Here is a 20,480-nt window from a genome sequence, read left to right as displayed (position 1 = left end):
TTGCGTTGTGACCCAGGGTGCAGGACCTGGCATGTGGCCTTGTTTAACGTCCTACAGTTGGTCTCAGCCCATCAATCCAGCCTGTTCAGATCCCTCTGCAGAACCATCCTCACCTCCAACAGGTCAACTCTCCCACACAGCTTGGTGCTGCCTGCAAACTTACTGAGAGTGCACTCGATCACCTTGTCAATGTCATCAATAAAGATGTTAAATAGAACTGCCCCAATATGAGTCCTGGGGAACATGACTTGTAACTGGCCTACTGCTAGATCTAACCCTGTTCTCTACCACTCTTCTGGCCTGGCCACCCAGGCAGTTTTTGACCTAGCAAAGACTATGTGCCTGTCCAGATCAATGGCAGCCAGTCTGTCCAAGAGGAAGCTATGGGGAACCACATCAAAGGCTTCCCTAAAGTCCAGATACAGGACATCCACAGATTTTACATGACTCTAAGGAGAATCCAGCAGGATAAACAGCCTTTCTATAGGAGCAATAACGTCCTTAGGATCTGTGGCTACCAGTGTAGGGGCTAAATAATGGCAGACATTAGCTAGACTCTACTTGACACATTTTGACCTTTTTTAATGCTTGGTGAACCAGTGAATGTCTGAGTGAGAGCTTTGTACTGACAAGTTAGATGGAAAGGAGAAGGAGAATGAGGTCATTTTTTCTTTTAGCAGTTCAGAGCAAGTGCCCTGTCCTGCAAGCAAGCTGTGCTTGAGCAACATCAGTAACTAAGCAAAATAAAGCCAGGCAGATCTAATCACTGCCTCTTCAAATTGCTATACAACTTTTTCAGACCATAAGGACCAGATTTTGCCAGCTTCACCCCATCTCCTATTAGGTTTTGACTGAGCTATTGCAACAGAGCCTGGTCTCTAGATAAAAATACTGAATAGCACATTGCTTGACTAACTCCTTTGAGTACAGTAGCAATTTGTTTTAATCAGGTAGTTTAATTCTCTGAATAATTTATATTCCATTTATATTTAAAGCTGTTCTTGCCTTAGAACAATCTGTCTTTCTCCCATGGAGCCTGCATTGCTCAGCTGTGGTTTTATATCACACAAGGTTCCCCAAGTATCACAGTCACAGCCATGACTGTATCTGCTGGAGATGCACCTCATGAGAAATCCCAGTTTCAGTTTCAGTAGCACCACAGGCTTGCCAGGCAACTTAACATTTTCTGCTGATAAATACAGGCTGAGTTGGGACCCTCAAGTAACAAACTCTTTTCCTTAATTTGGATTATCAGACCAGTGGCAACGGGAAACTGGAATTTAGTGAATTCAAAGTTTTCTGGGAAAAACTGAAGAAATGGATAGTAAGTGATGTTATTCATTGTGTTTGTTTCTCCATTTCATTAGCTAGTTCCTGCATAGTTTATTATGTACACAAAGACAAAAATGGAGACGAGACGAGAGTGTTTACAAGCCACAACATTTAAAACTATAGGGGTTTGTTTTGGATAGTCAAAGACGTTCTTAGCTTTCCATGATGCTAAACCATAACAGTTTTCTGGAAATAACAGAGATTTTTGTAAGAGAATCAACTATGTTTGGATAAAGATTGCAATGGGCACTAATAAGTAAGCCAATCAAAATGAAACTTAAGGAGTTTCCATTACTGTTGTTGTACAGAACAAGAAGGTGATGATTCATGACTAGTAGGAAACAATCTTTTATCAGGTCACTGCATTTTCATTATTGATCCCTCAGGAGTCAACTGTACTAAAGTCTGGGAAAGTGTTGATTCTAATTTTAAACACATTTCTCTTCCACTCTGCATGGCAGTAAGAATAAGCAAGGTTGCAGAATCAGGCCACAGGCTGAATATTCAAATAAAGACATCATAATTGCTTCCTTGTGGTCATTAATAGCTTTTTCTGAATTCATAATTCACACAAGCATCCAAAATATGCTGTTTCTGCTTCTTGTCTAGTCCATCAGAAATGGCAAACACTTTTCCTGGGTATTGATGCTACATCTCTTTTAACAAAGGATGCACTATGTTTTAATAAGGGTGCTTGAGAAATCCCTATATCCTATAGGAATATATTTGCTGGAAAATTGTAGGAATATATATTTGCTGGAAAATTTTAAGCTGAATGTAATGCAGCTCTAAATATCTTATATTCCAAGGATATCATTTGACATCTCATTACAAGGATGGAAATTAACTCCAGCTCAATAATTATTTAATTCAAAATTTAAATAATTTGTACCAGTTCTGTCGGCTGTAGCATGAATGTGGCTGTTTAGATGTTTTATACCTAGAGGAAAATGAGTAAGTAGCAGTCTTTGTGTTAAGCAATTTGTCTCTAGTGTTCAGAACTACAGAGAAAAACATAAGAGGTTAAGAGAATGTGTTGGTTAAGAGTTAAAAGCCAACGAACAATACATCCTTCCCAGATAAAATCACTTTTAAAAAAACATGGAATTTTTTTATGAAGGGCAACTCATTATTTTTCATTGCTTGGGTTTGGCAGTACTTGTGTAAGTTTCACAACAACCTATTCATATGACAAAGAAAGCTGAGACTCAGATTTCTGCCTCAGTTACAAAATCAGACCTGGTCCAGAACAAAAGTCTTGTCAGCTTTCTTAAATGCTGTGCTACACAGACAGAGACAAATACCTTGCCTTTCTGTGTTGTATCTGTGCTCCATCTCATGTGCAAATACTGAACTTTCCATGTGCTCCTTTCATACCAGAATATCTTTCTTCAGTTTGACTTTGATAAATCTGGCTCCATGTCCTCCTATGAACTTCGCAGTGCTCTTAAAGCTGCAGGTAAGAAAAGCACTGCATTTTATCTGGGAAATCTGTTGGACAGGTGACTGTGGGTGAAGAGGGCTGCAGACCAGGTGCCCCTGAAGAGAGAGAAGGTCTAAATCCCAGAAAGGACCTGGGGTGGACATTGAGTAGACTGATTTTGCCCCAGGTACCCCAACACTGCATGGCAATCAGTGACAGCAATCTTTACATCTTTATTGAGCTCTGTTAAACTCAACAGGGCTTCACATGTGCAGCATTAGATCCTGGAACAAACCACTTTAGAGTCTATCTCCACTCAAGAGTTGGATGAACCATGCGTAAGCTGTCAGTGCATTTGTATTTCATCACAAATTACTTTTGTTAAAGTATCTAGTTTTACAGAAATCCCTTTAAATTTCACGGAGACAGAATGGTCCCTCATACATCAAAAAGTGCATGGAGGAGAATGGTGGTGACTGCAAAATTTCTTGTTCAGAGTTCATTAGTTATTGCAAGATTATAGAACTTTGTGGTCAGATTGCTTTCTAGATGGATGCATGCCACATGGTTTGCAGGATTAGTTAGTAGAGATCTGTGTGTTATTCCCTAGCCTTCAAGGTTGCTCACTATTCCCTTGCATATGTGTCTTTGGAAAGGATACCAACTCAACAATTACCTGTTGCAACTGATTGTCCTGCGGTACTCTGACGAGCAGTTCCAGATTGAATTTGATGATTTTCTGAACTGCTTAATTCGCTTAGAGAATGCAAGTCGTGAGTATCTCCTTCCTCTGGAATCTCTTCCCCTTAAACAAAATTAGTATTCCTCTTTCAGCTGTCATTGATCGTATTGCACAACATCTGAGACCAAGTGTGTAGACAGCTAACAGAAAGGAGCTGTGTGTAGCATTTGTGTGTAGGGTGGCTTTTCTCCTGTAAAGTGAAAAACGGTCTGCTGCTAATGGAAAGGTTATCCATGTGAAGGGAGCCTGTTTTGTAAACTCTGCAGCACTGTAAAAGACATGAAGAATGCTTGCAAGGTCCATGTTATGGCCTTTCTTGTGGCTCACCTGTGAGTTTAATTTGGGATCACAGAAGTTCAAAGTACAAATATTGCTTGTGCCTCATGCAAAGAGGTAATTGGCACATGCTTGGGCAGGTATCTCCTGTACCTTTTGCAGAACTTGTCCACTTTGGGCTGAGGATATGGTTCCCTGTACATGAAGGCACCCTAGGTCACAGTTAGTTTGTTTTCAGGGTTAGTTGTGTTTCAGAGCAGCAGTAGCAGAGCTAGAACAGCTGCATCAATGCCAGAGTCATCATTAGCGTGGCTCCAAATTCAAATCAAATTCAACTCTATGAGGAGCAAAATCAGCTTTCTTGACTGATTTGTTTGGTTGGTTGGTTGTTTTGATTTGGGTTTTTTTTGGGGGTCGTTCTTTTGTTTTGGTTTGGTTTATTTTTTGTTTTGTTCTTCACTTTACTTTCTGGTTTGGTCTGTGGCAATAGAAATATTAAACCACTGAGAGTGAAAAGTTAAATAAGATACATCAAGAAATGCAAAATGGTTGCACACTCTTCCGGTCAAGTCCTCAAGTAAGACTTGCACAAAAGCTTTAAGACAGCAAGATATTTTCTCTTGCAAAGGCTTTATTTTGTCAGAGCAGCTACCACCACCAATCAATCCTAAGCAAGCTGCCTCTGTGCCAGACCTCCCTCTCCTTGGCATGACCACCCATCACTGTGGGATGGGGAGCTCATGTATGAATATGAATGAGGTGTATTTATAGCACTGGTGTCCTGTTTTTAATTTCAGGAGTATTCCAAGCACTGAGTGTGAAAAACAATGAGTTCATTAACCTGAATACAGGCGAGGTATGAGCACATCTTCATAAACACTGACAAAATGATGGGGCTTCTCTAGAGCTTTGTCTTCTTGTAAGAACTGATGCATTTCTCCATGACACTTCAGATGACATCTATGTCCATGAGAGTGCAACAGGCATCTGCCATAGGGCTGGGATTTTACAGCACATGAGCTAATTACATCTCCGTTGTGCTATTTCTTCCCTTCCTCACCCTGGAGCATGTAACTTCCCATCCCCCTTTCTACATTCTCTGATTGTTTCTTCCCTGGGTGCCACCTTTCAATAGGAGAAAGGGGAAGCAGCAGATGGGGACAGAAGGGGTCTTTCACTCTCTGAATCCCCCAGGACTTCAGATCAGCCTCTACTGCTCATGTCCACCATCTGCTTCTCACACTGCTCAGCAGAGGCTTCTTGTTCTCTTGTGCTCGCTTTGTCTCCCTTTTGCATATGTGGGTTGTCTCTCATTTTACACTAACCCAAAGCTTCCTGAGGCAAGGCAGTATTAATTCCCTGGCACAAAAATTGTGGGAGCCCATGTGGACTGCTGGGATGCAAACAAAATCCCTGCCATTATCGGCATCTAGTGCTTGGAGAGCTCTGTCTCCTTCCCTCCAAGCACAGAAGCAAATTCTGGCTGAGATCTCTCCTTAGTGACAGCCTAGTAAACACAGGTCATCTTCCCTGTGTGGGGTCAATTCAGAGCAAAGCACTGCTTTTGAACCTCTCTCTTTCATTTGAGGAAAGAAAGGAGGAGAGAGATGGAGAGATGAAATAATTTATTTTAAAGTTGATCTTTCTTCCAATATTAGTTTATCAACCTGGCAATGAACATCTGAAGAAGCCTGACTCGGATGCTGTGAATTTCTTGTGACATCATTGCTGAGACTTCTGCCCCAAAGGCTGGGGTCCTCTTCCCATGCAAACTGTGAGAGAGGAATGTGCATGCTGCCCACCCTTTCTGATCCCCAGCCCTGTTGATGGGTTCAACAGCCAGATCACATTTTGGTTTTATTTTTGGTAAAGTTTTACATGGGATTTCCTGCTCTGAGAGGCATCCAGATGAGGCACACATGTCTCTCAAGCAGACTGAAAATCATGTCCCTAAGTGATCACAGGTTTTCATCAGATAGGATTGTATTTAGTTTCAGCACAGAACAGACTACAGTGATTAAAAGTCTTTATTGCTGCTTCACTACTGATTACTGTAAGGTGCCTTGAAAATACAAAGTTGTTAAAACTTCTCTCAGTTTGGAATTTATTTCCTGGCATGATGTGTGGCTACACAACAAGTGCCTTGTCACAGCTACATGAACTGCAATCTGGTGGACTGCAAACAAAGGAAGGCTACAGAATGTACAGATGAAAACTCATCCTTGAGTATTTATGACAGAGGTACCTGGTCCAGGCTTCCTTAGAAAGATGCTTAAGCATTAAGGTTTAATTTAGAGGAAAATTGTCATATCTAACCTCCCCTTAATCCTTCTTCTGCTACCAAAAAAGTTCCCTTGCTACTTGCTTTGCTCTGTGGCCACAGAATGTCACACAAGCCACTCTCTGAAGAGTTGCACGCACCTTTTCTTTATCTTCAGAGAAACATTTCCCCTGAGACAGTGGGCTCTTGTGTGGGGCCATTTTTATCCAGGCTGTTTGAGATTGTGCCCTACATCAACCATGCACCAGAAGAGCAAATATAATCACTGTAGGTGAATTAAATGTACTCACAGTAAGGCCCTGATCCCTGCAGCTATTGCTATTTCGTGTCTCTGACTTACACTGTATTACTCATGTGATGTGAGTAGCCAGTGCTGACTTAAAAAATAACAGTAATAGAAGCCAGGGACTTAAGAGGTCTTCATAGGATTTGTTTCCATTATTATCTTCATAACTTATGCCTATCTTATAATGAATCAACTGTCTGGATTTGTTTTCTAAAACCTTTCTTGCAGTGAAACAGATGGCCCTAGAATAGCCTTGTATTCCCTACTGTTCAGGATCACTAACACAGACAGTTTTGGGGTTTTGTTTTATTTTGTTTTGTTTTGTTTTGTTTTGTTCCTAGCCTTAGACCTAGTGAGAAATTCTGGAAGAAAGATCAAGCTGCAGTAAAGGTGAAGTTCAAACAATGGAAAAACATTGTGATCATTATGTTTAAAATACCCACTTCCTTTTTTTCCCATCAATTATAGTCTTGTAACTATGCAGAAAATACTCTGAAGCTAACTCTGAAGCTGAGCAAAAGCTAATGGTTGCAGCATTCAACTAACCAAGGTAGCCAGCCCCATGAGGTGTGCTGATTTTCAGATGTGCTGATTGTACACCCTTTTGACAGAACTGGAGGCAGCTGTCTAAATTTGTGTAAGTTTGGATTAAAATCTAGACTGTCATAAAAACATTTGGTCACATACTTGAAACAAAAAAAAAAAAAATCAAAATCACAGATCCTTAGTTTGGTCATTGGGCAAGCAATGTGTGAACTTGTATTCATTCTCAGCTATGGAGATGTCTCATTGTCTGACATGACCAGAGTGGCTTTCTGTTGCTCTGCACAGGGCTGGGAACGTCTTGGCAGAATCAAGAAAAGTATAAATATTGAGGTGGGAGCAATAGGACACAGACAAAAATTTCCCCTGGATGTAAACAAAAATTCATCCATTTAATAAAAAAACCACACTGAGGTGTTTCCTGTCCACTCAGAGCAGTTGCCTGCTGACTGTGTCACAAGGAATGTGTGAGCTAACATCTGAGTCCTTTATGAATCAAGGCTCTTTCCTGGCCAGCCAGCTGACTATGGAGATCCAAATCCTCATCCTACTTTGGGGTTTACACAACACTGATAGCCACAGCAGAAGTGTGTATAAGGGGGGGGCTAAGCACACACACAAAAAGCTGTAGATAGCAAACAGGCCAGTCCATGGCCACCCAAAGTTTGCTGCAGCACGTCTCATCACTTTGGTTATTAGGACATTATGGTTGCCTGTGCTGAAATCTTTGCTGTAACCAAGGTGAAGAACAGCAGCTTCTCCCCATTGTCCTATGCATTAGACCATTTCTTTTCCTGCATTGGATTAAGGCCCACCTTACAAAGAGAAAAGAAGTAAGTACATGTGAAGATTATATAATCCTTGGTAAAATGGGGGAATTTTGGCCTGCCATTGTAACTGCTTGTGTGAGTGACTGAGTGGGCATGAAAAGATGTTTGACTTCAGAACCCCATCCGAGTTTGATAGCCCTGTTCAGCACTGCACCTGCCTGGAGGTAGGGTAACTCAATGCCCACACATGGGTATTTGGGCTTGTTTACCTTCTTTTCTTTTAATCAGGGATCTTGGTTTTAAAGATAGACCTTGCTACCTTCTCTGACATGAGCTGTAGATATATTTGGTGCTATACCTTTATGAGAGGTATGGCAAACCACTTTACAATGCACTGAAGGCTGCATCAGTGGTACATCCTCTCGTGTGGTACACACAGACCTTGTTAGCAAGACTTGGCTCATACTGGGAGACCTGCTTGTCTGCTAGTATTAGCAACATTACTGGGGAATACCAGAGTCATTTTTCATAATTATACTACTGGGGACAAAAAAATCAAAGTCACTCAGCTACAGGTTTGCAATATGAGCATGCTCTCCCATTCCCTCACAGAACCAAAAATCTCTCTCTAAAACTTGCTGCTCAAGCCTCTGCCCAGATGCTAGCATGGGCTGGCTGCAGCCTGGGTGACAGTCACCTCTTTCTCTGCTACTCTGTGCCCTCTCAGCAGCCTCAGCTCCCCAGGATGTTGGGCAGTGCTCAGAGATATGGCATGTTTCTGAGTCTGAAGGAACAACACAAGGCTTTTTAAGAGGAAATTAATTTGGAATTTGTCAAGAGCTCTGCCATCTCCACCACCCTAACCAACATGATGGTAGATTTGGCAATGTTATTTTCCTGCCTTGAAGGAAGTTTCCTGCACAACATATTGCTGAGGTCAGAAGTGACATAGTTAGTGAAAAAAAGCTGTGAAGAACTACCATAAAAAAATGTTTAAGAAATTGAAAAATAGTGGCATCCTGACATTTCTCTGTGCAGAGCCAGAAATTGTCAATAAACATTCTGGAAACAAGTGTGGCAAAAGTATCACATGCTTCTTGAAAAAGCTCCCAGGAAGTGGATCCACAATATTGAATCTTCAGCAGCAGTAGTGGACTCTTTTTTTTTTTTTTTCATAGACCCCACAGCGTTTTCTGGGCTCCCCCAAACTCATGTGTCAGCACAGAGGATGCGTGAGGCATTTTGGGAGTGAAAGAAGGGAGGAAGAAGAAAAGTGAAGTTTAGCCATTCTGCCACTGGCAAAGCCTCCGTATTGTGGTGCTGTGGTGTCAGGCAGGAGAGGTGCTGGAAGTGCTGTGGTGGTTCACCCCAACTATAACAGTTGTGGTTGCTTCTAGTCATGAAAGTTAAGTTTTTGTGAGTAGATACTGAGCTAAGTACTTTTAATTTCAACTGCATCATCCCTCCATTATTCCCCCGCCTCTTCCCTGAAATATTTGAGTACTTGTGCTTTTTGACTTGTGGCAGTGTATGTTTTGGAAGCACTTCAGAGTGCTGGGGGCAATTTGTGATGTTCCCAGTGAGGCCAGAATGTCAACATTTTGTAAATTAATTACAAATACATGCTGGTTGAGGTAAACACACAAGCTGTCAGCCGTTGCCAGCAACTATCTTTTGTACGTCAGCCACTTATAAGGGCAAATGTGCTACAGACTGATCTCCTAAAACCTCTAATTCATTTCCACCTCTTGCCCTTTGCAAGGCACCTCAAGGGAAGTCAGCTCCACTGAGCAGGGTTTGGCCTCCAGGATAGCCTGAATATCTCTTTGAGTATTATGTGCAGAGGCAGAGGAATCAAACAGGGCAAAGACAGCAGCAGTTGCTAGTCACGTGCCTGTTCTTCTGGCCCAAAGAATACAAAGTCATAACTCTTCACTGTATTTTTTTCCTTTGGTTTTATTTAAAATGCCTTTTTTCCTTTGGTTTTATTTAAAATGCCCTGAGCTGAAGTAAGATGCTGTAGTCAACCCCATCTCCCTTAAATACAGTAAGGAATAGTGAATATTTTCATTTTCAGACAAATTTTAGGTACTTCATGAGAATAGTCCTAGTATGCTTTTTTCCACTGGTCTTTCAGAGACAAAAAAAGCATTTATCCACTCTCCAACAAGGCATAGATGTCACGATCAAGAGTGTTGTGTTTCATCTGGCCTTGGGATGCCACCTGCTCTGCAGGCAGACATCAGGGGGGAGCTGCAAGCAACTCTTGCCTGAAGGACAGCATTTGCCATGTGTGTGGACCAAACTCCCTCAACCTTTGGGGCAGCACACTGCGGGTACAGGGGTCAGGGGTCCCTTCATGAGTGTTACACAGCCATCTCACCTGGCAGATTGCTCCACCACAGTCACAGCCCAGTCCTTGCCCTGTCCTGGTAAGGAAGGCACTGCCAGCATTTTGTGACAATTTTATCAGTTGCTAAGCAGCTGGGTCCCAGGGACACAAATACAGTGAAAACAAACTGCCCCAAGGGAAAATGTCTGTGCTGCTCCCTGCTTCAGGCCAGTGTCTTCCTCTCCCCTCCTTGCTCAGACACACACAGTTTTATGGAGTGCCAGCGTCTGTCTCAGGGCTCAAGCGAGGATGATCGCCTGTGCAAGACTTTGGGAAGAGGCCAGGGTCCAACCTGTGCTGTCCTCTCTGCTCAAGAGGGTGGCAGCCCACACCTGCCTGCAGGAGGCTGAGAGCACAAACCTCTCTCTTCCAACCCTCATAGCTGCATCTGCATCTGTGCAGAGCATTAAGCACTGCTGGGGCCAGAGAACAAAGCTGTGTTCAGGTCTCAAGCCTGAGACTCAGGGCACACACTGCTGGGGTGTAATTTGTGCTGCTGTACACAGTTCAGTGTTCTGTGGAAGAGTTCTCCCTGTCTGACCAGCAAGACAAGCAAATCATACTTTTAAATACTGAAATACTCCTTCCACTGTCCCTGACCTCTCAAAGGATTACTTTGTTTCAGTGGAAAGCAGAGTAGCTCCAGCATGAGGGACTGAGCCACACCACAGTGTCTTGCATTCCAGTGGTTAGAGCAGAAAGAGAAGACCCTGGAGCAATTCAAATAATATTCACCTTTCTCAAGTCTTCTCAGCCTTTCTGCTTCAGTTTTATGCCCAAATCAGAAACTGTCCACTATCCAGGAGTTAACCTGTGGAACCTTTAGAATGATGCAACATTTCCATGTACCATGCAAGAGTGGGATGTGCCATGCCATAGCAGGGCAATTTAGGACACAACCATCTGTTGTACAAGAGGGAACAAACAGAAGTCTTCAGGGATTCAACTCCATTGCACTACAACCCCCTTGGTCATCCAGCAGTAGGCTGCCAGGATGGGCATCTCAGCATCTGCTTCATCTTGAAAAGAGATCATCTGATGCCACAGAGAATGGATTTATCATAACCAATCCCATTCATTTCCTAGAGGACATGCCAAGTGACTGAAATAGAAATGGGGTCAGCAATTAATAAGGTAGCTCTCAGTCCCTGTCACCATATGTTCATATGTGGTGATTTATATATTTACACAATAAATAGATTATTGAAAATTTTAGCAGGATACAGGTCAAGGAGAGTGGAGACAGAACTCAAGAGGCTGTTGTACAGGAACTGCCATCCTCACAGATTCCTTCTCTAGTGTGAAAGCATGCATAAATATTTCTCCAATTTCAGGGTGAGTTTGTTCATGTTACCGAGGAAAGGGAATTAAATGAGTTTGCAATCAGCTGCAGCCTCAGCTCAGCTTTCTTCCCCAGGCTCAGCTGACTTTATTCCTCACAAGGTCATATATGCTGTGTTTTCCTGAACTGGGGTAAACAAACATCTGAGCATAAGGAACGGAGATTGAGAAGTGTCTTTACAAAAACGCCACAATGGCAGTAAGGCAAGATGGATCCTCTGGGACATCTTTAGTACTGGCACCATAAGGGCTGTTCAGTTTCTGATCCTTTCAGTAAGTCCAACTTTCTCTGCAGTTCATGGGTAATACCCCTCCAACAGAACCCACAGTGCTCTTTTAGAGAGGTGTTATTCACTCTTGAGGCAGGAAATTTCAAGCTTGTCAAAGCAACTTTTTGAGCCAGCAAGAGCTATAGCAGAACAATTTGGATTGAAAACAGGTGTGTGGCTGGCTGGCCAGCTGAAAAAGAGTGACAGCACAGTTTGCATAACCATGAGGAAAAGAAAATGAGCACTGGGTTGAGTGTGACATGATAAGCCTGCAAGGAGGCAGGGAGTGGTGGCTCCTTCAGCAGCTCACATTGCAGTCTGCAAACATTTCTTTGCAAGTGTGGCTTAACTGAGTGGCAATCCAGTTTGTATTACTCCCTTCTGCCAGTGAGACTAAGCTGTGCAAATCACAAACAGTTGCAATGGTCACAGATTTAAATCCCAGGAACCAGAAGCAAAGGCTCCATCCACACCCCAAAGGACCTGAGAAGAGACCTGTTTGTCAGAGCCCTTGACATTGATTTATGATGGATGGGGCAAGTCCTTCTGGGAAAAGAAGACCATCTGTGTGCAGTTTCTGGGGATGTGATACTTCATTATTTCAGTCTATAAAGTAAAGACCTCCAGTAAAACCATTTAACCTGATTAGTTGCACACCTATGGGCAGTATGGGAAAGAAACTTTCCCTGTTGTGTATAAAATTTTGTATCCAATCTGGCCTCATACTCTTCCAGCCATACCCTAGAGGGCAGCTGTCTAATCTCTGTGTTGCCTAAAACCAGATGTCTGTTTAGGAGTAAAAGAAAATCTCATTGTACAGAGCTCATGATTTGGGCTCACTAAAGTATGTCTGCGCCTCATGTGTGGTGGAAATAATTCCACCCTTGCTCAAAATTTCAGTCTGCACCTTCCTTGCTGGCAGCCTTTACCTTTGCACTGTCAGTGGCTCAAGATTTCATCTTCTCCAGAAGCCTCTGAGAGTGAACATTCCCAGTTTTTATTCTGGACATTTCAGCTTCTATGATTACAGAGATTGTCTAGAAAATGGCCTTTGAGCAGGCCCTAAAGGTTCAGAAGCCAGAAGAGAAATAAAGACCAACCCCTAATTTATAATTTCTTGAAGTCTAAACCCTGTTGTTAATTTTAGTGGCCATAACTCATGACTTGTGAATGCTTTGATGTGTTTCTCCTCCTGACATAAAAGAACCCTTTGGTGGCTTTATTTACAGGCAGGGATTTCCTTCTCTAATAAATGATTGAAAGTGTTCAGGCAATTAAGTCTCCAGAGCTGTTAATTTAGTAGTTTGCCTGATTACTAACAATCAGCTCTTTAAAAACTTTAACACCAAACTAACACAAGAGTGGGAATTAGAGGTTTAAAAACTTTGGAGACGTAACATCAGCTTGTTGCATTTTTAAGTGGTATTCCTTTTCTCTCCATAGTCACTCTGCTCTTAGTTGCACAAAGAAGGGCAGGAGACATGGAAAACCACTGCTTCAGAGGCATATTAGATAAACTGAGTTAGGTGTATATATACTTTATATAAAATATGTAATGTATTTTTTTCTACATATACATGCACTTTTTACATACATCAGACAGCATATGTACAAGACTTCAATAACAACCCCAAGTAATGAGGCAACTGGTCCCCTAGAAGTACTGACAGCCAATTTGTGATTCACCATGCATGGATTATCCAGTTTCACAATTAGCTGGGAAAAAGGTACCAAAGCCCCAAACCTGCTCTTCACAATTGCCTGTAGTCAGACTTGCCTTTGTCCCAAGAGGAAAACTCCATTTCTCCATTTAATCAGTAAGATGTTGGTCTTGAAAAGCCAACAAAAATATCATGGGGGTTTGATGAACCCCAGAGGGAAATAGTATAGACAGGTGTGTGTGCCCATGTGGGTACACATGCAGGTTGTGGTGTGGCCATAAGAAAGAGTCCTCCCTGGCCAGTGTCCACAGTGAGCAGGGAACCAGCCATTGTAAGTGCTCTCTATCAGCAATCCCCTTCGTACCAAAGGCACTATACAAGCTCAGTCACTTGTTTTGCCTCTAAATGGAAGTCAGTCTTTAGAACTCTAAATATTGGTTAAGTGGCTGAGCCAATCAGGCAATAGTGAATGCAGAACTCCCTGAAAAATGCCTTTTGTTTCCCAGTCAGTTCCTTTGCTGTGCAGATTGGTGAAACTTCTACGTTGTTGGTCTTCTTGAAACAAGGAACCAGCTGTTCCTGATATCCATCCATAGATCTGAAAGATGACCTGTGCTTATTTCCATGCTTCTGGCTTTCATCCTGCATATACATTGCAGATGTAGATTTATTCTCAGTCAGATTTGCATTAGGCAGCAAACCAAAAATATCTCAAGCATTTTTGCCTCTTCCTGGTCTCTCTCTTAACTTCCCTGCAAACCTCAGATACCCTGGGTAACTGTATACTGAAGACAAACACCTTCAGCTTCAGTTAAAATTATGTCTGAAAGTCAGAGCATAGCCTTTCCCATTGAAAGGCAGCTTTAGGCCAAGCAGCATCAATTTAAATGATTTATCAAGGTATGATGCAACTATAAAGGGCTTTCAGTGCTCCTAAGGCTAAAATTAGACATCAGCTACATTTGGCACCGCACATTGCCCTCCTCTGACATACTCAGTGGGGTAACTCCTGGAGCCTGGCAGTGGCCCCCTGACCCTAGGGGATCTGCTTTGAAGATCACCTGGAAAGCTGCAAAACTGACCTTCAGTGGGACATCATCAGAGGAAAGACCTTGTGTTGTCTTCAGGCACAAGACAGGATATTTAGCTCTGTTTGCAAAATAAACACAAAGCTATAGATCCGTGAGTAGAAAGTGGATCTAAAAGAGGCTTCAAGGCTGGCCCCTGGTGTGTGCTGTGGCAGGCACTTTGGAGGTGCTGCCTCACTTTTTGCCAATCACCAGCACAAGCACAGGTGAAATGCCAGATCTGTCTTCCCTTGGAAGCACAATAAGCCCCTGTTTTCTAAATGCAGGATTTACCAGCTGCCTGCCAGAAACACAGCACAGAGAGGCTCCTTGTTACTCTCCTTGCTGAAAGCTGGGAAGCCCTCCCCCAGAAAAGTGTCACCAGGTATGCAGAGCTGGAATGTGTCCTGTCCCCCACTGATCCTGTTTCCACTACATACAAGTGTCCTTAATGATTCATGGGGTACAGAAAGCTCCTTTCTAAGTGTGTTTGGCAACTGAGAAGGCCTTTTCTGTTCATTAATGTGTTTTGAATACTTGTCTCTCCATAAACTATACCGAGAATTACTTGCTTCAGCAAATACTTCATTTTATTGCATACCAGTGAGTGCCACCTCTGCAGGACACCTCCATTTGGGAAATGCTTTCAGGCTGTTGATGGCAAACTGGCCATCCATGATTTTGTGCTGTGGGAGCATCCCTATGCCAGCCCCAGCATGAAGCCTATCCAGTTGTGGGGACATTTACTCCACTACTAACCTGTGCCTTCACGCAGTGTCTACAACAACTTCTTGAGATGCCAACATCTCAAATGACTTAAAAAGGTTTGTTTCTTGCACTTCCCAACATGAGGTTGCTTTCAAGTGACTTCATCTGGTGCTTTTTGTGGCTTTTCAGGAAGTTAAAAGGAGGTTTTGAACTGTGTGCCAGCAATCAGCCTGAGGTGGATGTTACTATTTGAGACTGGGATCAGAGGTTTCTGCCTTCACTGGAAGTTTTTTGACATACTTTCTGTTTCCAAGAGAATATCTGAAAGATTTCAGTACAGAAAAGCTCTTTGAAATAACATCAATGCTGGAACAAAATGATGTCCTGTAATAACAGAATTTGCAAGTTCATCCATTAGGCTACAGCTCAGCCAACTGAGAAAGGGTCATCCTCTTCTGGTCTTTACAGCAAGTGGGCTGGGAGTAATTTGGGAAGGGAAACACTGCTGTCTTTAGTCTCACTGAGGCTGAGATGGGCCATGAGAAGCATGAGCCCACGGTCTTTACTGCAGTTATTATCACCCACTTTTGTCATAAAGTCATTTTCTATTTCTATTTTCATTTTCTATTTCTTAAAAAAAAAAAAAAAAAAAAAAAAAAAAAAAAAGCACAGCTCCCATGGTCTTTATCTTGCTGGGCCTCAAAGCATGACAACAAATGTCAACACTTCTGTCCTTAGGCTCCTGTGTGCTGTACACACACATGACCAACATCCCTGCAGATCAACCTCTAAGGATGTCTTGAAGGGAAGCAAGTGATCTGAGGTCACACCAGATTTGCATGCAAAGACGTCAGCAGAAGTACTCTGCAGCAATGTCCTGACCACTGCAGCTTGGCTGTCAGCGGCTCCTATCCCAGCACTGGAGCCTATCCCTTCAGCACTGGAGCAGGAGGGGGACCTTCAGGGTGGAAGACCATCCCTGCTGCCAAAAGGGACAGCAAAGAGCGGGGCTGTGTCACAATCTGCTCTGGAAACAAGGTGACAGATGGAGCTGGCCTCAACCCTCTGAGGTTGGCTGAAAGGAAGAAGGCTGGCAGATTCTCAGTGTTTTGCTTGTGTTATTAAGGGCAAGCATTTCTAAGCCCTGATTTCTTGGATTTAGTAATATGCATACCTGTTTGTTAGCACTCTGTTGACACTTGGTGTCTTTCAAGACCATGAACACCCCTTCCCTACAACTACCACTAATTCTGTGCCCTGCTGTCTCCTGCAATGGCCTGTCACAGGGAGAGAACACGTGTTACACAAAAATAGATCAGCAAAAGTTAAGGCCTTTTGAACTGAGCATGTTTTGCAGGTAGCTGGTTGCAAGAGCTGAGGTTGTTGAACTCAAGAATGACTTTAAACTTGACAGAAGTAACTTGAAGCCTATAAATCTTTTAAACAGCAGAGCACTGGATCAATTAAAAATCTTTCAGTGCATCTCTCCAGTAACAACTTGTTTATGCACTGTATGCTTTTCCTCACTCTTGAACTAGGTTATAATCACCCTGTTTACAATGCTGTGTGTGGTGAATGCACTTGCACATCTTGCCCACTCTTCTTGAGTCAATCTGGCAGCTCAGATATAACTATCTCAGTAAAGTCAAGCCCTCACCAAGGCTGGTTTGCAGTCACTCAGCACTGCACAGGCAGCTCAGCTGCATGAGCAGAGCAGGAAATTGAGCAGCATCACCTGTGTGATGGATGCTGGAGCTGTTGGATTCTGCCTTGCTGCCTTTCTTTTTTTCAGATGACACTGTGAAATACATCAGCTCCATCTTGAGGTAGTGAGAAGCTCTGAAATCCCAGAGCCTCCCCTTTAGTGGGCAGGAACCTAATTTGCTCCCGCATTGGTCAGTGTCTGACTCTCATTTCTCCAGTGTACCTGAGGATGTAGAGTCAGTATGGTGCTGGCCTGGAGGTCGAGACACTACAGGTTCTGGCAATCACAGGATCATAGAATCGTCAGGGTTGGAAAGGACCTCAAGGATCATCTAGTTCCAACCCCCCTGCCATGGGCAGGGACACCTCACACTGGATCAGGTTGCTCAGAGACACATCCAGCCTGGCCTTAAAAACCTCCAGGGATGAGACTTCTACCACCTCCCTGGACAATCTGCTGCTGGCTATGCTTCTCCTGATGCAGCCCAGGATGTGATTGGCTTTCTGGACTGCAGCTGCACACTGGTGGCTCATGTTGAGCTTCTTCTCATCCACCAGCACCCCTAAGTCTTTTCTTCAGGGCTGCTCTCAAGCCAGTTCCTGCCCAGCCTGTATTGGTGCTTGGGATTGCCCTGACCCAGATGCAGGACTGTGCACTTGTTCTTGCTGAACCTCATGAGGTTGGCTTGTGCCCACCTCTCCAGCCTGTCAAGGTCCCTCTGGATGCCATCCCTTCCCTCCAGTGTGTCTGCTGCACCACAAAGCTTGGTGTCATCAGCAAACTTGCTGAGGGTGCACTCAATGCCACTGTCCATGTCACCAACAAAGATGTTGAACAAGACTGCTCCCAGGACTGATCCCTGAGGAACTCCACTTGTCACTGGCCTCCACTTGGACATGGATCGATTGACAGCCACTCTTTGGGTGCAGCCTCAAGCCAGATTTTATCCACTGAATGGTCCAATCATTCAATGCTAGGTGTTGGAAGAGACTTCCCACCTTTGTGGGAGCCCTTGGGTTTGGTTGGGTGCTGGTCAGGCTGGGATGCATGTTCTAGAAGTACCCAAAGGTTTCCTGTGGGCTGGTAATGTTATAGGTGTTGTTATGAAGAAGCTGCAGAGGGGACAGGGTGGATGAGCATTGCTGGTCCTGTGTGGCACCATGGCTGAGCAGCTGCTTCAGAGTCTCCCTGTGATGGACAGAGAAAGGAGACTGCTTCTGAAACACTGGGTGCAAGAACATTTTTTAATTGGAAGCTTAATATTTTCTTCCCTAAATAATTCTACTCCCTGGCCAAAAATAGTGTCTAAAATTAGCTTCCTCAGATAAAGACATTTTGGTCATATTTGGTACATTCCTATCTAAATACTGAAAGTCAGCTGTTTGGGCTGGGTCACAGAGGCCAATCTGTTTGTAACTATACTGATCCAGCATTGTTAGTCCTGGAATTAATAGCTTTTTTTATCTGTCTACACCCTATGCTCATATTTTCCATACTAAGAGAGGTCCAGAGGAAGCATTATAAAGGCTATATAATTAAAAGCAGAAGTGCCTCCTAGTGAACTTGACAGTAAATGCTAATGGCATGCCTAGCAAAAGCAGAGCCCCGGGGGACTCACCACAAATGAAGCAGAAAGGACTCAATTCTCTTGCTTTTATGGATTTTAACTGAATCTGCATAGTTGAGAGGAGTTGGGGTTTGGAATTTTTTCAGGTCATTTGTAATGTGCCATGAAACTGTGGTCACTGCCTGCTGGGTACAACCTGTGAGACCAGCTTCAGAATCCACTCCTGCTGCTGTTGTTTATTATCATGTAACTTTCCTTACCATGACATTACCATCATGACCCAGTTTTTTCATCTACTATTCTAGCTCTACACTGGTGAAAGTCCTGTGACTTAAGGGAGCAATGTTGAAGTAGGAATAGAGGTGGGCTCCAGTGTGAGAAAAAGGCAGTGGGAGGCTGGTGGTCCTTGGTGTTGCCTTCTGATGCCAGCAGAGCAACCAAGGGCTGGCTCTGCACATCTAAAGGCTTTGCACCCTTTAGGGCAGAAAAAAAAAGTTGAGAAAGACTGAAATGACATATTTAAAGAATGCCCACAAAAATCCAGTGGTCTTATAATGGCCATGCTTTGCAAATATTTCTGTGCCTGATTTCCCAGGCATGTGTGAGAAGCTTGCACAGGGAGTTTTAAACTGACTGTTTCAGGAGAGTTCACTGCAAGTGGTGGAGCCTTCCTGTGGCCTGCCCACTGAGGTGCTTGCTGCAGGGTGGGGGCTCTGGCAAGAAGGCAGAAAACTGGAGCACAGGTTAGCCCAAGACAAAATGTTTTTCTGCACTGAGGGTCAGTAGGATGACAGCAGTGGGCTGCAGACAGGCTCTGGTGCCTGGCTTACACTCTATGGAAGCTAAACGCCTCAAAGGGAGAGTGTCCCATCCTGGCACAGGGCCTTTCACCAAGCTGCTTCTGCAATAACAAGCTGCTGGGCAGTGAGTTGGCAGCCCAGGAGGGGAAAGCTTCCTTTAAAAGGGCAAGCCCAGTGCTGGAGCAGCCTGGGCTGGGAGTGGGAGAACCAGTGTCCACCTTGCCAGCTCTCAGTTCCTGCTCCATTCGTCAATACCAAACCCCCACCCTAGAACCCTGGAGAGCCCAGATAACCCAAAATAGACAGCTGTCTGGTGGGAGTGATTTAGACCAGTGACTGTGTGGGCTGGGAGAATCACTGGAGCATGGGTGTAGGTATGAGGGACCCAGCTTTGTGCTTGGGCAAATTCCTTCAGTGCTGGGAATTTGGGGAGCAAATATCGTTTCCAGTGGAGAAGTGGTCGACACATCCGTGATGAGGAACAACACAGGACTCCAGGGCTGAAGTTGCTTCATCTAAGTCATAAGCAAGTTTTGCTTGCTCCCCACCAGCACTGGTTTTGGACCAGCTGGTGGAAAGACCATATAGGAGCATACATTACTCTTTGGTAAGCTTGTTCTTAGACATCTGTGCTCTGTAATGTTACAGATGAAATCTCAGTGAATAGGAGCTTCCCTGGGGCTGTTAGAGGATTTCCACATAGTCAGTTGAATTGATACCACAATTAATAGGTCGACCTAAAGCTTGGCTCAAGGCTGGTGGTAAAGATAGGGTACAACTTACCTAAAAACTGGGCACTCAAAATGGTTGGATCTGGGATTTCTAGCCCCTTCCTCAACTCCCTGGGAGTTCTTCAAATCCTTTTAGTTGTTTCTGGAGGAAATACAGGCAGGATCTGCACGAAATGTAATATGCCAGGTATGCCTCAGGGCAAGCAAGTGCCTGACACTTATCTGTATTATTAAAATGTCTTGCAAATTTACATCTTGCAAGGTTGGCAATGCATGACTTCAGTGACAGCAAGACCATTCTCTCAGTGAGATGAAAACCAGAGAGGGCAAAACAGAGAACAAGCAGTAATAAGCAGTACTCCTATGTTGGCAGGGCAGTGGGCCAAGAAACTCTCATCATATTGGTACTTTTACTGTGATTTTGGCCAGACTTAGTTTCCAGAGCCAGCTCAGTGTCTCAGACTGCAGGGCATGGGATTTGCTGAGGGGCTTAAAGGCAGTGGTGTGGCCCTGGGCAGCAACTGACAGCAGTTCAAGTGCCTCCAGCAGCCACTGGTGGCTGCCTGCACTGCTTCCAGTATGGTGA

General features: G+C 43.8%; 1 protein-coding gene across 2 annotated transcripts in view; it reads left to right on the top strand.

The window, feature by feature from the left end:
* The window catches only part of CAPN9 (calpain 9), a 30,739-nt gene extending 21,985 nt beyond the window's left edge, over positions 1 to 8,754 (top strand). The window contains exons 16-20 of one of the 2 annotated variants that reach the window (XM_054398810.1): positions 1,256 to 1,324; positions 2,713 to 2,791; positions 3,412 to 3,528; positions 4,571 to 4,629; positions 8,692 to 8,754. In XM_054398810.1, coding sequence (XP_054254785.1) covers positions 1,256 to 1,324; positions 2,713 to 2,791; positions 3,412 to 3,528; positions 4,571 to 4,629; positions 8,692 to 8,754 — 387 coding nt within the window. Of the gene's footprint in view, positions 1 to 1,255; positions 1,325 to 2,712; positions 2,792 to 3,411; positions 3,529 to 4,570; positions 4,630 to 5,431; positions 5,459 to 8,691 lie in introns of those variants that run through there. The other variant, XM_054398817.1, reaches the window with a different exon arrangement.
* The last annotated feature ends 11,726 nt before the right edge of the window (positions 8,755 to 20,480 follow it).

The sequence above is a fragment of the Indicator indicator genome, chromosome 2, assembly GCF_027791375.1.
Source record: "Indicator indicator isolate 239-I01 chromosome 2, UM_Iind_1.1, whole genome shotgun sequence".
In the NCBI taxonomy this organism is placed as follows: domain Eukaryota; kingdom Metazoa; phylum Chordata; class Aves; order Piciformes; family Indicatoridae; genus Indicator; species Indicator indicator.
Note: the sequence above shows the minus strand (reverse complement) of the source record. Positions and strands in the feature narration are given on the sequence as shown.